Source organism: Chelonia mydas, chromosome 7 (genome assembly GCF_015237465.2).
Source record: "Chelonia mydas isolate rCheMyd1 chromosome 7, rCheMyd1.pri.v2, whole genome shotgun sequence".
In the NCBI taxonomy this organism is placed as follows: Eukaryota; Metazoa; Chordata; order Testudines; family Cheloniidae; genus Chelonia; species Chelonia mydas.
In genome coordinates this window covers 60,299,161-60,314,573 of record NC_057853.1, presented here as the reverse complement: position 1 = coordinate 60,314,573, position 15,413 = coordinate 60,299,161, and the positions used below count along the sequence as shown (strand labels likewise).

Sequence of the window (15,413 nt, the reverse complement as noted above, 5' to 3'; positions counted from 1 at the left end):
AAGCAACAATTATACCAGAAAGAGAAACCTGTGAGATAACTGGTGGGTCTACATGATTGCATTGGAGCAAAGGAGAATGTTACTGATCCACTCTTTCCTGGTAATGAAGACAAGGCACTGTCAGCGACTGAGGTATCAAAGGCCTTGTCTAAACTTGCAGCGGTGGCATGTAGTGTATGTGTAGTTACACACCGCAGTGAAAAGCGGGTAGTGTTCACTCTGCAGCATGTAGCTATTCACAGCAGTGAAAGGCTCTGGAGGGGGAGGTAGCAGGGAAAGGCTCTAGGACACTACACTGCCAAAAACAGCAGAAAAAATGCAATCTCAGTAAAATCACCTATACCAGAGACAATGCTTGAAGTGTGCTGGGTCGCAGTTCAGGAAATAAAATTTCCAAAAAGCTAGCTAGGTCACTTAGGGATACACATTTTTAGTGCTACCTGGGGAAAACGCCCTCTAATTGGCTGCTCTTCCTCAGAAGATGGGCAAGCAAGGAAACAGCCAATTAGGTCAAAAGCAGGTAGAGCTCTCTTCCCTTAGGAACCAACATCATTCTCATTGGAAATGAAAGGATAGGAGGTAGCGGGGGGACGACGACACAGCAGCTCAGAATGGCTCCACTCCCTGTTCCCATCGTGCAAGCCACAGCAAGGCTCCTCTACTCCTCCCACCCCCCCTGCAACTCGGCAGAAAGGTCCTCACTGTAGCCTCCTCACCCCACAGGCCTGGGAGAGAGAAAGAACCCCACATGCTGCAGATATGAGGCTAGAGGAGTACGACTGATTTGGGGCTGGGGGCAGAATTGATTTCTGGGCAGATATGGGGGTGACGACAGACACACACACACACTTTTTTGGAGAACACTTTAAACACTAACCATATGACTGGTAGATCGCAAATACTGCACCTGGCTATATGAAAGACAGCAGACACTATTGTGGGAATGACAGACCCATGAGATTTGTTTCAGTGCCAGCTGAACTGGCTGGAAAATGAGAGTTATAAAATACCGAGATAAACAGCACTGGGACAAACCAGCATGATTCCTGCAAAGCAAAATCATGGCTCTCCAATCCACTCTAAGTTTCAGCCTGTCAACAAAGTAGACAACACAAGAGCTATATTTAGTTTGAGAACTCTCTCACAACAGGCCATAAAATAATCTTAGTTATGAGGAGCAAGAGTTAAGGATTGTCATGGATTAGAAACTGTTTAAGAGACAGACAGAAGGAATAGTCAGTTTTCAGCACGGCAAAAAAGATTAACAGTGAAAGGGTACTGCCCCATCAATGACCTGGGCTAGGACTGGAGTTTAATATGTGCTAACGTTAACATATTAATATTCTGGAGTAGGGGATCAATGACAAAGTGGAAAGTTATGAAGCTAACATTTATGGTGATACCGCAACTAGAGAAGACTGAAGAACTTCAGAGGAACCTAACACTAGATAAAATACACAAAACCATAGCAGATGAAATTCAGGGTTGAAAAATGCAAAGTTTCTAAACACTGATAGGCATAATTTGAACTACTCATACACATTACTGGGATCAAAATTAATTGTAACCACTCAGGAAACCAAGCTGTGCTTACTGTGCACAGCTCAATGAAAATATCTGCTTAATAACTCATTGCAGTCAAAACAAAAATGCTAGGATGTATAAAAAAACAACAGCTTGCTCTGATATAGCACTTTTCATCAGTAAATCTCAAATTGCTTTACCAACGAGGTAAATATTATCCTCATTTTGTAAATCAATGGTGTATCCTCACCTGAAATAGAGTTCAGTTCTGGTAACCTTAGCTCAAAAATAAATAATTTTATATATCTCAGAAGTAAAGGAAGTCCAGAGAAAACCAGTGGAAACAATTAGAGCTATAGAATGACTTCCATATGAAGAAACCAGCAAGAATATGACTGTTGATTTAGAGATGATGACTAAGTGGATACAAAAAAGAAGTATGTAAAATAATGAATGGTTCTTATTTCTTTAAGCACAACAAGGGGATGCCAAATATATTGCCTTCAATTTCATTATTTCTCATAGGATTTTTTTTTAACCACAATGCATAACCAACTTGTGGAACTTATTACTACAAGGTAACACTGAGGCCAGGAGTTTAGGAGGATGAAAAAGATTACCCGTTGTGGCAAGGCACCTCCTCCATCTTGCCGGGCTTAGTACTTCCCCCTTTGATGGTGGTGGGACCTGGAGTAAATCAACCCCACTCTGGACAGTGTTTGTCTTCCCACTCTGAGTTTATTTATCAGTATTTTCAAGGTAGGCCTCGGGGCAGGCTCAAGGAGTACTCCTCCACCAAACAAAAGAAACCAATTCATAAACACAAAACAAGGGGATGCACCTGCTCCCTTGCTGGATGGGGGGAAGGGGTCAGTCCTTCCCCTAAACAGGCATTCAGTTTTGGTTGTTTCCCCTGTAGGGAGGAGAGCTGCCTCTCACTCTAGAAAAGCCTATCTTCCTGCCACCGCTAGCCCTGCAGCAGCTTGTCTCTTTTCCCTTTCTCTCACCAGAGGAGGGTTTTTGTGTCCCTAACTGACCTGAGGTAACCCCTTCTCAGCCTGTAGGAAAAAGGGCGCATCACTCTAGGGCTAACATACCTGCCCTTCCACCACTCTCTTGCAACCGTTCAGCCTGACTTTGTCACACCGTATATAAAGGGACAAACATGCTTCATGCCACAGGACAACTTCTAACAGGTGTTGCTTAAAATTCCCCTGTGGGCCAGTTATTTCAGGATATGGTTTCTTGGTTCTCTCTCTGAAGCAGCTGACAATGGCCAATGTCAGAGACAAGGTACTAGATGAGATGGCTCATTTCTCTGATATTGTATGGTAATTCTTATTTACATGGACATACTTATTTTTATTCAAATCAAAGTTTAATATCTAATATTTTCCTGCAGCACAACTAGCACCTCTGCCAGTCACACAGGCTCTATCAGACTCTTGGGCAAAGGCATCAATACATGTAACAGAAAGACCTCATCAGTAAGGTAACAGGTCATAAAAAGGCTGCAATCTAGCTGGCAAGTAAAGAAGGGATGGTGAGTAATGAGGGGAAAAGGGGTAGGGCCCAAGCTGGCCTTTTATAACATTATTTTCTGCATTCTCACTAACTTGAAGATGTCAAACTCATACTGTGGTTTAAATATATACCATCCCAAGAGATGCCTTCAAGACATAAACCATCTGAATCAGAACACAGTGTCTATTTCCACAAATGGGATTCAGCTCTGTGTTAGTGAGTGCACAGCTTCCACAACTGTATTTTATGATGTACAGCAAAAGTACAACAGCAAATTCCAACTTTTAGCACATTACTCCATCAAAGTAAAAGACTTTATAGTGCACACCATTAACCTCTCTTATGGATATTCTAACATGGGTAAACCAACACTGGTCAATTAAATCATGGTGCACAATTTTCTAATTAGAACTACTATACATACTGAAAAGAATATTTGTCAAGCAGAAAGAGGTAAAAAATGGTTGGCCTCTAGTAGTTTTCAAAGCCCCAGCTTTAGCTCTCTCCAAGATCTTGCCTCTGAACTACTGGAGAAATAAAGCTGCATGCAAGAATATAGTCACAGAGGACTGGAAAGGTCTAACCTGGACCCAGGTTCTTTGTGTATGTCACCAAGTCCTCCATAGTCTCTACCACCTCTGCTACAGTTAGGTATTCCAAAATTCCTTTGCAGACACGGATGATTTTACGGACCTAGGGAAAAAAAACATTCCAGCATTTATAAGACCAAGCTATAATACAATAAATTAGAAATGCTTGTTTATTACTGAAACAGAACAGGTACAGCATTTGGTAGCATAATTTATAGAAAAGTATGTAGTTTGGAATGCTGAATAAGCTGCTCACCATTTGATTACTCAAGAAAGGCTCATTAGCCAAAATCAACGTATCTGTACTTAGAAATGAAAATCCTGCTTCTAACAATTTCCAACTGTATGATGACAAAGAATATCAGAGAAGTAGTAGTAAAATGGTGAAGAAGTGTATTTAACTATTATGGCACTAGAGAAAATGCTGTCAGTTTGAAGACAGCATAGTTTCAAGTTTATTATTGCTATTCAACTGGTAAAAAAAGAAATCACCTAAGCCAGAGTAGCATATTCCAAAGTCTAACCTATGGAAGGCTATCCATTAGGCAGTTTTCCACATGCAGAACACAATAACCTTTTTTGAAGGGCAGATCCAATTTCTTACATCTTCCAAAAAACAATGCACATTTGAAGAGAGGTACTTATTCTCCTTTTACTTCCCTATAGATTTTGTACACTTTGGTTTAATACTCTGTTAATCCATATTAGGTTTTTAACTGCTTTTAAAAAGATTCACACCAACATATATAAATATTGCCTCTTGAATTCTTCTACCACATACTTCAGAGCATGGCAAAACAGACAGATCCCATGGCACCATGAAATCTTATTTTAGAGGATGTAACTTTGAAAGTACTGCTGTGGTGGATTCAAATCAAACTCCAAGTGTTGATAAGTTTGAAATTATGCTTCTAGAAATTGTCCTCAAAAACAGGAGCTCATTACTACCGCTAAAAATAAGGTAGATAAGCAAACATTAGAACAAGGCTCTTTTGAAAGATATGAATATGAGTGGTTGGAAACATGTTAAATTTGTGAAAATCAAATCCAGAGTCAAATATATGTGTCTTGTTGAACTTGGGTATGTCACAGCTGAGGTTGAGAGCTTTTTAAAAAGTTTAACTTAAAAAAAACAGAGTTCTCTTCTTGAACTGGATCTATAGGTGGAATAGGTGAACATGCCCATAACTCTTTTTGGTACTAATTATAATCACCTGCAAGAATATATGTGATCACTAGTGCCACAAAGTAATTCCAAGCATTAGCCTCATCTCAGGATGTCATGATGAGAATAGTTTCAGTAATCAGTGAGTTAACAGTGAAGCAGCAATACTGGTACTGGAGTGCTCACATACCATGGGAAGGAAAGCATATGGAGACTTTGCAGGTTGAAAGGTATGACATAGGTAAACATTGTAAGCAGCATCAATTTTTCCTCAACCAAATGGGATATGTTTATCTTAACTTCATTCCCTCTTAAAGGCATGACACTAGTTGCTAGAAAACAGGAGATAACATATTCCTAAGAAGGGGAAACATGGTCATAAAAGTGAAGCAACCCAATCGGTTCCATTACTAACACCAGACACACAAACATACACAAGATGAAGCAGAAGCCTCAATCTTACATTTCCTTCTATCTATGAGTTTACATAAGGTCCTGAGTGCCTTTTTGGGGGGGGGGGAGGAGGGGAAGGAGGGGATTTAAGAAATACACAAAAATCTATAAGTAACAAGACAGCATGAAAAGGCTTTTCTTGGCAGGAAGATAAACTGAAAGCATTCTTTGTGCCTATCGAAACAGAGTCTTTGTCACGGATAATGAATTTTGGGAAGTGCTGTAAAATTAGCAAATGTAAATTAAGTGGGTATTTGAGATAACATAATACTGATGTTATTGGTACTAGGACACCTACCTCAGCCTCATCAAACGTCAGAAGCAAGTCTGATGTACCGGAGAGGATGCCTCTTGATCCATCAATGAGATAATCGCGAGCAGGTACTGAATAAGGATCTGCTTGCAGCATCTGGGCTGCCTGGACAAGTTTAGTGCAGGCATTCTCCACTCTGTGTGCAACAATAAGATACAGCCATTAATACTTATTCTGAATACTCTGCCAGGAGGTGAACAGCTGTATAAACTTGTAGGGGGTTACTATCAAAACACAGCCAGCAAACTGTTCATCCATCCCAACACACACACATTTATGGTTTAAATGTGCAAATATAAATATTTACATATCACTGATTAAACCAGCCATTGTCTTTAGAGCAAGATATATAACAACACTGAGGTAACAGATTAGAGACACTGACATAAGTCACAAAATACCCTTTTAATTCCAACAAGCCAGGAGGTTAGGCAGAGGGGAGCTTTTCCAACAGGATCACAAAGTCAAAGTAATCACTGTGCAACATCCTGGCATTTGCATTATGTTCTATTAATGTCAACAGGCAAATGCATCAATAGGCAATTAGTCACAGCTGTAAGTTAAGATAACAAAAGGACATTTTGTGAAAAGTATTCAGGCTCCTCAGATGCTCATTTGTTAATGAAGAAGCTTTCCAGCTCTTTAAAATATATTACTACTTGTGCACATCAATATCACATGAATAGGCATACGGTTTGAATCTCCTATCTTGTTCGCAAATACAAGATCTCTCAACTTCTGATACCAAGTCTCAGAGAGAAGGTCCCAAATGCAGAATGTCTGAGTGTTATTGTAACTCTTAACTCAACACAGTTGATATGAGCTTTAAAATTAATATTAAACTAATTCTATCCAGCTATTTGAAATGCAGCCCTAAAGAAAACTATTTTGAGTTAAGGAGTTAACCCTGTTTCAGTTATCAATTTCTTTTTCACTTTTCACAAATGCCGTATTCTTTGAACAAGTCAATCAGAAGCTTTCTGGTAGCAGAGCAAAAGCTTGCTTTCCAGCCAGACTCTAAAGCTTTAACACAGAAGTTCAAACTAACCAACTGTTAACTTGGCCTCTCATATCTGATAGTATCCTGGCACATAGATTAGCAAGCAAGCATCTGGTCTGCCACCATTTTGTTGCAGGGCAAAGCTATCAGTGGAGTATTTTCCCAAGTTTAACTCATTGATCAAACAGTATTCATATCTTCTATGTTCACATTTCCCTGAGCATTCATGCAAACAGAAGCATTTGAAGTGGTGCTTCTTAGTGTGAATACAGGCATTTGTATAGGTGTGCATATATTTTCAACAAGTGCTCACCCAACTACCTGTTGTATATTTAATCCCACCATGGAAATATTTGACAAAACCAAAAAGAAATCAATCGTAAAATTTGCTTAACAGCTTAAGAAACTAGCTTCCACCTTCCTCCTTCTCCACAATAATTGTGCTTTTAGCTATCACAGCTGGGCACCAACACCAAACAGCACAACTCTGAACACTCATCACTGAACACAAGTTAGGAATTTATATTAGATTTGCAGAAGTGGGGAGAAGTTAACACACACATCCTGAAGTTGGGGCATGGGGAAAGAAGGAAACAGAAAACATTACACATTAGGTGCAATGGCATAGACAATGAGGGGCTGAAGGAGTAGAATTAACAATTTTAAACTGTCCCCTCCCTACAAAGTACCACAATTCTCCACTACAACTGTACTCAGATATGTGCCCACAGTTGAGTAAGTAAGATTCAGTAGAGTTGTCTGTGGTTAACTAGGTGCAGCAAGGAAAGCAATTGAAAAGCAATAATGTATTTATAAGACAAGGAACATTAAGAGACTGTTAAAGAGGAAACTTTACATGGTTACATACTCAATGGTAAGATGACAGAAATAAGGCTAGTACCAAAGTTTGTTTACAACACAAAATCATTTAAGTGTACTAACAAAGAACTCTAAGATGTCCTGTCTTCTTTCTGCATCCGCACAGGGAGGAAGAAAGCCTCTTGGGGTTGCATATACAGAGGTGCCCAGGCAGCGTGCACTGTGAGAGTAGTGAGTGGGAGCCAGCCACACAACTTCCCCACAGATCCCTTCTCCCTGCCTCCTGGGAGTAGCGGGGGCAGGGATCCTAAGGGTGGTGCTGGGGATGCACTTCACTGCTCCACAGCTGGCAGCAGCCCGGCTGGGGGATGTGTGTGCTTTTCCTCTAAAACCTACATTTTATGGCAAACTTCAAAAACAGACAAAGATAAATAGAAAACCAGCTAAACAAAATCCCTTTCACTGAACATCCCATTCCGGGTTGACAGCCCTGGATACTGATGTCCTAATTATCCACAGAACAGGTGCGCATGGGCCTTTTCCTGCCAACGTGACTCAACCTAGAGGTGGAGAACCCTGTGCTCAGATTAGATTTCAGTTCCATATAAAGCCGATTCACATTGCCGTCATTCTACTGAGACAGCTACCAAAGGAGCTAAGTATGCAATTTATGTACTCATGTGTTCCTCATGGGCACCTGAGCCCCATCAATAGCACCATCACAGTTAGGAAACAGGGTGGACAGTATCATTTTCCCACCTTGCAACACATTCTTAAGGCTAGAGTGTCGATGGGGTGAGGGTGAGGGGGGGAGAATGCTCGGCACCCTTGGGTCTGTGCACTGCAGTGTGGACACCAGAGCCCTAGGTTTGAGCACAGGTCAGAAAATCCTTAACCTAGGGTTAAAATGCAGTGTAGATTGCTCATGCCCAGGGTTCCCTGATACAGGTCAATTGACTCGAGTCCCACTAGCCCTAGATTAACATTACTGTGTAGACATATCCTCACACGCCTAATGGACACTGCTGGCCAAAAGAGTACAAACTGGAGTACATGAGGTACACATGCACCAATGGTGGAATACACTTGGACAAGTACTTGAAGATCACAGATCCCTTCTGTGTTTGAAGCTCACAAAAGGAAGGGTGAGGACATCAAGATTACAAGACTTATTCTCCCCAGCTACCCACTTTTGGGAGCCTATAACAAGCATCAAACAGAGTACTGTTAAAGTGACGCATTCTAACTTTCTGGGTAATCATTGCCGGCCTAGTAACAGATACAAATTAAGATGCAGGACCTTCCTGGAGATACGACACTGATTATGTTGCTCATGGATTTCCCTCCATTTTCTGGCTTCCTCCCACAAGATAGTTAAGTACAGCGCAGGACATAAGATCAGTGTAAGGAGAATCTAAGTGTCATCCATCAATTCGATTTTAAGCTATCCTTGAATAAAGTTCAGTCAAACATGAAACTCTTACTACACCAGTTCTGAGATAAACCAAGATTTACTACACTAAGAAACTGGATCATGATACCTAACTTTCTTCATGATGACCAGAGTTCCTCCTAATAAGCATTTAGAGACACAGTGCTGAGAGCAGTGAAATCATTGAAAATTGACTAATCCATCCTATATTCCTGAACCCACTAAGAAATAAAACATAATACTTAAAAGTTGTGTCAGAACAATACAAGATTTTCAGCCAGCGGTTCCCCTGAGTAGACTTAAATGGGCCAGCAAACAGACCTTATCACAAGATGTAGTCTACAATGAAACATCTGGTCAGCTCATTAGGGGTAATAGTCACAATTGCATAAGAAAATCCATTAAGACTAACAAGAGTCAGAAAACAGGAATGATCTGGTCTCTGCTGTGTAAAATGTAATTGTAACTTTCAGTCCAACATTCTTCACTAAAGTTAGTTTCCCACTGCTGAAAGCAGTTAAACTATGTCATATTTTTTCTTTTCAGCCACACTAAGGAAGGCATTAAACAGGTCACCTATCCACCCAAATCAAAATAATAGGCTCAAAACTGCTGGATTTGCACTGCGGAATTTCATGGTCGTTTGTATAAAAGTTCCAGTGCAGGCAGGGCTGTATTTCCCATTTGTGAGCAATTGATGTAAAAGTAAAAACTCTTTAAATCTTCATGTCAGCATGTGAATGGAATTTCTTAGCTGCAATGTAGTTTTAATTTAAAAAACATTGAGAAGATTTAGAGGTGGATTTGTGTTTTAATTGTACAAAGCCCAAGTCCTCTCAAAATACTGCAACTTCGGATTCTGTGCCTCTGCCTGCAGGAATGGGGTTTTGTAAAAGAACAAAATAATTTATTGCCCAATTAAAAAAAATTAGTATGAGTTGAAAGACATTCAGAAAACACAATCACAACACTCAATTGCTTTTTCCTCCAACGGGATCTATATAGAGTATGTTAAAAAAATTGAACAAAAATTAACGGCTAGATTTGGATTCAACCAGAGAACACAAAGCTTTTAAGTTACAAAATCATTCAGATGTTATTGGCTGAAGACAACTCTCTCATATCTTATGCTCTTATTTCAAAAAGTCAAATAGAGGATCCATAATTATCTAGACAAGATTAATTACTATGCCAACACAAATTTCAGGTAGGTAGATTGTGGGTAGGTGTAAAGGACAAAAAATGTTTAGAAACTCATTCTTTTTTATGCTCAATGCTATATAAATAGTTAAGTAATGAACTAATTACAACTTATGATTCAATTTATTTTCTCCCACCCAGTAAAATTATTGGAGGACTTGAGGGAAGACTGTAGGCTAAGATTTTGTCAACACCAATCCAGGGGGAGGAGTGGATTTATTTTTTACATCTAGTGTTTAGATTTCTTATTCTTTTCTCAAAGATTTTGAGAGCAGTTTCCCTTCAACCTATATTAATGTCAGTTTATACATTCTGTAAAGCAAAAATACTAATCTAACACTTCTCTGCTAACATCAAGGCTATTTTTCAGGGTTTGGAGGCGGGGGAGCTTTGTTCATTTTAACATACAGAATGCATGCTAATGACAATAATTTGAAATGGAAATGCCACTAGAAAGAAAATGGTAGCTCTACAAATCTGACTGCCAGACTTGTCAACTCACCTCTGCTGTAACACCAGGCAGCAACACCACATTTATAGGGCAGATTAATTATATATAAATATACTTTGATACTCTTGTTTTTACACATGAGCAGAACATTAGGATGACTTTTGATGTAATTGGATCCGTATGTGTCAAAACGTCTATTTATTTTTTAAACACCAGAGCCAATCCTTAATTTTAAATGCCACACAAAAGCTCAGTTGCTAAAGATAAAGTTTAATTGCTGCAGGTGTGCCGATATATCTTTCTCATGTTTTATTCTCTGATGTACTTCCCTTCTGGTACAATTATTTTATATTACATTTCATTACAGTCAATGACATTTGCATCATTCTGTTGGAATTACTGACATTAGAGCAGTTTCAAGCTTTTCCCATAATTACAAAAATGTTAAAGGACTCTTAGCAATCAATTATCATTTCTTCAGAAACTAGTTTCCATAAGTGCACAGGGTACACTTGCAATTTATAGCAACAGTGACATTTACCACAAGGAACACAATGTAAAGTTGACCAACAGCAATCTAGTTAGTAGAGTGGAAGTTTTACAACATATTGTCAAACTGCTGTCAAGTTAGTGATAAATTTAAAATAACGTTCAAATATTTTAATAGAATACCTCATACTGAACAGATATTTAAACCTAAAATCAAGCAGGACACAAGCCTGAAAAATTAAATACCATTTGCTGAATGCTAGGTAATTCCTCAATGTTTCCAAAATGCTCTATAAAAATGCTGCATGAAAGTAAGTAGTGCCTTCTGAATCCTTTCCAGGTTTGGTAGTTATATGGAAAACACACACATACAAACAATGGTTCAATGAAATTCTGTAGTCACTTGCGTCTTTGCTCAACTTTTCCAATTCATATTCTGTAACATGACCTCAAATAACCAATCAAACCTTATTTCCCACAGGCACCTCTTCTGAAATGTTTTATTTGCAAGCCGCTCGTTATAGCAGCAAGAGTCAGTCTTAATATATCATTTTACAGCAGCGCTCATCCCAAAGGATCCCATGTGAAACAAATTACACCCAATGATCTCTTTATCCACCTCTGAAACGGACTAGGGCAATTGGTTGATAGTATGTAGAAACAAAACAATTCGTCAGGACAGGAAGTTAACACTCAAGTTATTTTTGAAAGTTTCATCCAAAGTTACTTAGGCTGCTAAATCTCACTTCCAAAAGTATCTCGGAAGTTAGGAGCCTTTGAAAATTCTACCCTTTGTCCAAATGAAACTAATTACTTAAGTGTCATTCAGCTAGGACACAGGATTCAGAGACTCTTCTCTTGCCTTCACTAAAATTCCCATGGCACGCCTCATAAGAAATCATGACCTTTTTGGGTCTCACACAAAATATGAAACTTCTAACAAGATAGATCCATTTAACATCATAAAAGCCATCCCTCAATACCAACTACAATGGAAGTGTGCCATCTATTTAATTCACTAGTAGCACTGCCTACAACAGACTGAGCAGGAGATCTGTAAGGAGTATCTCCAGCTCAAATATAGACCTGGCCTAACCAATCTGATAGGGTCATAGCCCAAGGTAAAGTGGTTACACATTTTCCACAAAAAAGCTCCAAGTTCCCTGAACTGAATTTAATGATTATCCCCTGGCACTATGATGAAGGGCTATAGCATAGAACCTTATGATAAATCATTAGAAGAATAAGGATATTCAGCAAGTGAAAGATACTGCATTTTAGACACTAAAATGTAGCTGCAATAAACTCATCATAACAAGGAGCATTTTTTCATTCCTGAAAGTACCTAACATACTTTCAACATTGTTTAAATGACAGTACCAATTTCTTGCAAGGTCTTAAATTTCTACAGTTTTGCCATATCACACAAAAAAGTCAGGTCACTTTACTGATAAAAGCATTTTTGTTATTAACGAGAGAATAAAATGTAAGAGCCCTCTCTGCTGCAAATTCTGGGCACAGCAATAGTAAAGACTAATCATTTTTTAGTATACAATTTCAATATTAGTAATTAAGGAACAGTTATTTAACTACATAGGTATCTATGTGAAACACTATCCTCTATTTTAGTTCCATTAGTAAGTGTGCCAAAGCAAACCTAGCCATGTGAAAAGATATTAAAATAGTTCATAACCCATCCACAAGGATGTCATTTGTGGTAGCTAGTTTGTAACTCAAGAAAGTTACAACTAGAGCCGTCAAGTGATTAAAAAAATTAAACACAATTAATCGCAGTTTTAATCACATTGTTAAACAATATTAGAATACCATTTATTTAAATAATTTTGGGGTTTTCTATATTTTCAAATATAGGATCATGGCTTGGGGCTCTGGGCTTCAGCCCTGCTCGGGAGCTGCTCCAACCCCACCACCACCCAGGGAGCTGCGGGCTGGGGCTGCTCCAACTCCCTCGGTGCCAATGCCTCCTGTCCCCGTTAAGCTATGTGATTAACACGCAGAAAAAAAAAGTTAATTTTGCTTTCAGTTAATTACAGGCATTAACTGCAATTAATTGACAGCCCCAAAAATAACCCAAATTACATAATTGATATATTTGTACTTATTATACTGCACACCAGTGTTCATCAAAAATGGTGGTTCTGTGAAAGTCTGCATATTTATGACGACAATTTTTATGTTCAGATATTAAATTCTTTAGATTCTGTAAAGAATCAGGAATAACACAATTGTAGTGGAATAATTAACTGTCTGGAGGTCTTTAGGTATCACAGCAATATTCAACGTCAGACATGTATATCAATTAAGCATGCACTCCTGTTACCAAGGTTTTACTTTTGTTCTTACAACAGAATAAGGTCTATAACAAAAGCTGTGAATATACTTTTAGCCACTGTTATGATCTAATCAAATTATCAAATGCTCAAAAGAACCTGAAAGACCCAGACTGTCTCTTAAAGAAATGTGATGTAATGGTGCACATTTAACCAGCAAAAGTAAACTCTGTATTCTAGACTTCAGGATCGTTAATTACTAACTTTTGTGGGCAGTACATGTTATTTTCTTACAAGCAAAAGATAAGGGAATACAACACAGTTGAGGCAGCACAAGTTAAGTTACAGTAGGTATACGTCATTATGAAGATTATATGTTTTTGTTATTGTAAAATCACAATCCATTTTGCTCATTTTTCCTTAAACACTTCAGATATTTAAGACACGGGCAATAAATAGTTTCATTTCTCTTAACTTTTATCTAACAAACCTCATTTCTGTGGACTGCACTTGTTTTTGCAACCCTAGTGATGAAATACATTGGCTTCAGTCACAAATACCTATTCAGTATTATTTTAACATCAGCAAATTTTTTTTCAAAATGAACTATGTAGGTCACTAAAACCATGTTTCCAAAATGATCAAAGTTAACTGACAACACTAAAATTTTTGAAGAAAGCTACAGATATACAAAACATATTCTACAATATAAAGTTGTGTTATTGTTTCTCTGTCAGTAGACCATCTAAAACAAGAAAATCTAGAACTTTTTCACCTACTTTGCAAGCAAATTTTAAGACAACGGAACAAAATTATTCACCTGTACTGCTTTATATTGTGATCCCAATTAGAAAAAAGTGACCATGTTCTATTTTACCTATGTATTGATGCTACTTCCATTTCCTCCCCCAGCTTGGCAGCCCCTCAAAAATGCTGAAACAGCAAAATGCAGGGGACATATCAAAATCATTAAAATAAACTAAAGAAAGGATTTGACCAGAAAGTTGTACTGTAACCATTACTCTATAAAAATTTATATTTTAGCACCAACCAAATATTGTACTGACAAAATACATAAGTAATCTCTCCAACAACCACCTCTCGGTGTAAGCCAAGTTTACCCATGTGGGCAGAGGTCCATTAATTATGCAGCTTTATTCAGTGCACTGACCGCTTAGGCCCCTTTCCCAAATATACAGATTTTTTTATGTCCATTTTAAAAGACTCGAGTAAGTCTGATACCTGTTTTTGAATCCATTTTTTACTTTTGTTCCCAGCTGGAATAATCATCTACATGAACAAACATTTCAGAGATAAAATATAAAAGCCCAGTCTTGTACAAGTACGCTGTTTTGCTAACTGTTTTGATACTTGGCAAAATATTTATTTTTAAAAATGAATTTGTTCAGGGTTGACCCAATATCTACTGCTTAGATATCCTTCACAAAACTTCCAACACAATTCCGCTTCACTCTAACATATACTGACTTAACGACTGATACTTAAAAAGTTTCCACAAAGCAGTGCTGGCTCACTAAATTCCAGGAAAGTTATTAATTTCTTCCATCTGCTTCTTCCATCACGCTCCTAAACAAAGGGTATCAACTAAATCATGGCTTCACTTTATTATCTATACATCTTGGACAGCAAAGGGCAACAAAATAAACCATTTTCCATAACTTTAAAGGAGCAGCAATACAAAAAATGTAAGCCTCCAAAACAATAAACATAGCCCTGCCATGCATGTAAATCTTCACAAAATCTTAGAAAATTATTCAAAAATGTTTCTCTTTGAGAACCATTCTGTTCCCCTCCTCCCATACACACACACACTCACAGTACTCATTTGTTTATTATTTTAGTATTTGGTTCAGTAGTTTCCGCTTCTAGTTCTTGAGCATCTTGTCTCTCTCTCTCTCTCTCTCAAGAAAACATTAGGATATTCAGTGACTTAGCATGTGCCAGCAGAAATTGCTAATAAAGAAAACAATGAATTCATGGGGGTGGCTGGGTAAGGGAAGTCTTTTCAATGAGAGTTTGTCATTTGACAATGACAGGTGTGGCAGTTTAATGACCACTAAAAAGTGATGTTTCATTTTTAAGACTCAAGGCCACAGAGGAGAAAATCATTTATCTTCAGTTCTGAGCCATGAACTTAATTA

The 15,413-nt window shown here is 38.2% G+C and overlaps 1 protein-coding gene across 2 annotated transcripts in view; it reads right to left on the bottom strand.

The window, feature by feature from the left end:
* VCL (vinculin) overlaps positions 1-15,413 on the bottom strand; it is a 104,978-nt gene that overhangs the window by 45,407 nt on the left and 44,158 nt on the right. For both annotated transcript variants that reach the window (XM_037905760.2, XM_043551790.1), the window contains exons 3-4: positions 5,555-5,705; positions 3,633-3,741 (exon numbers count right to left, since the gene is read on the bottom strand). In XM_037905760.2, the coding sequence (XP_037761688.2) occupies positions 3,633-3,741; positions 5,555-5,705 (260 nt within the window). The remainder of the gene's footprint in view (positions 1-3,632; positions 3,742-5,554; positions 5,706-15,413) is intronic.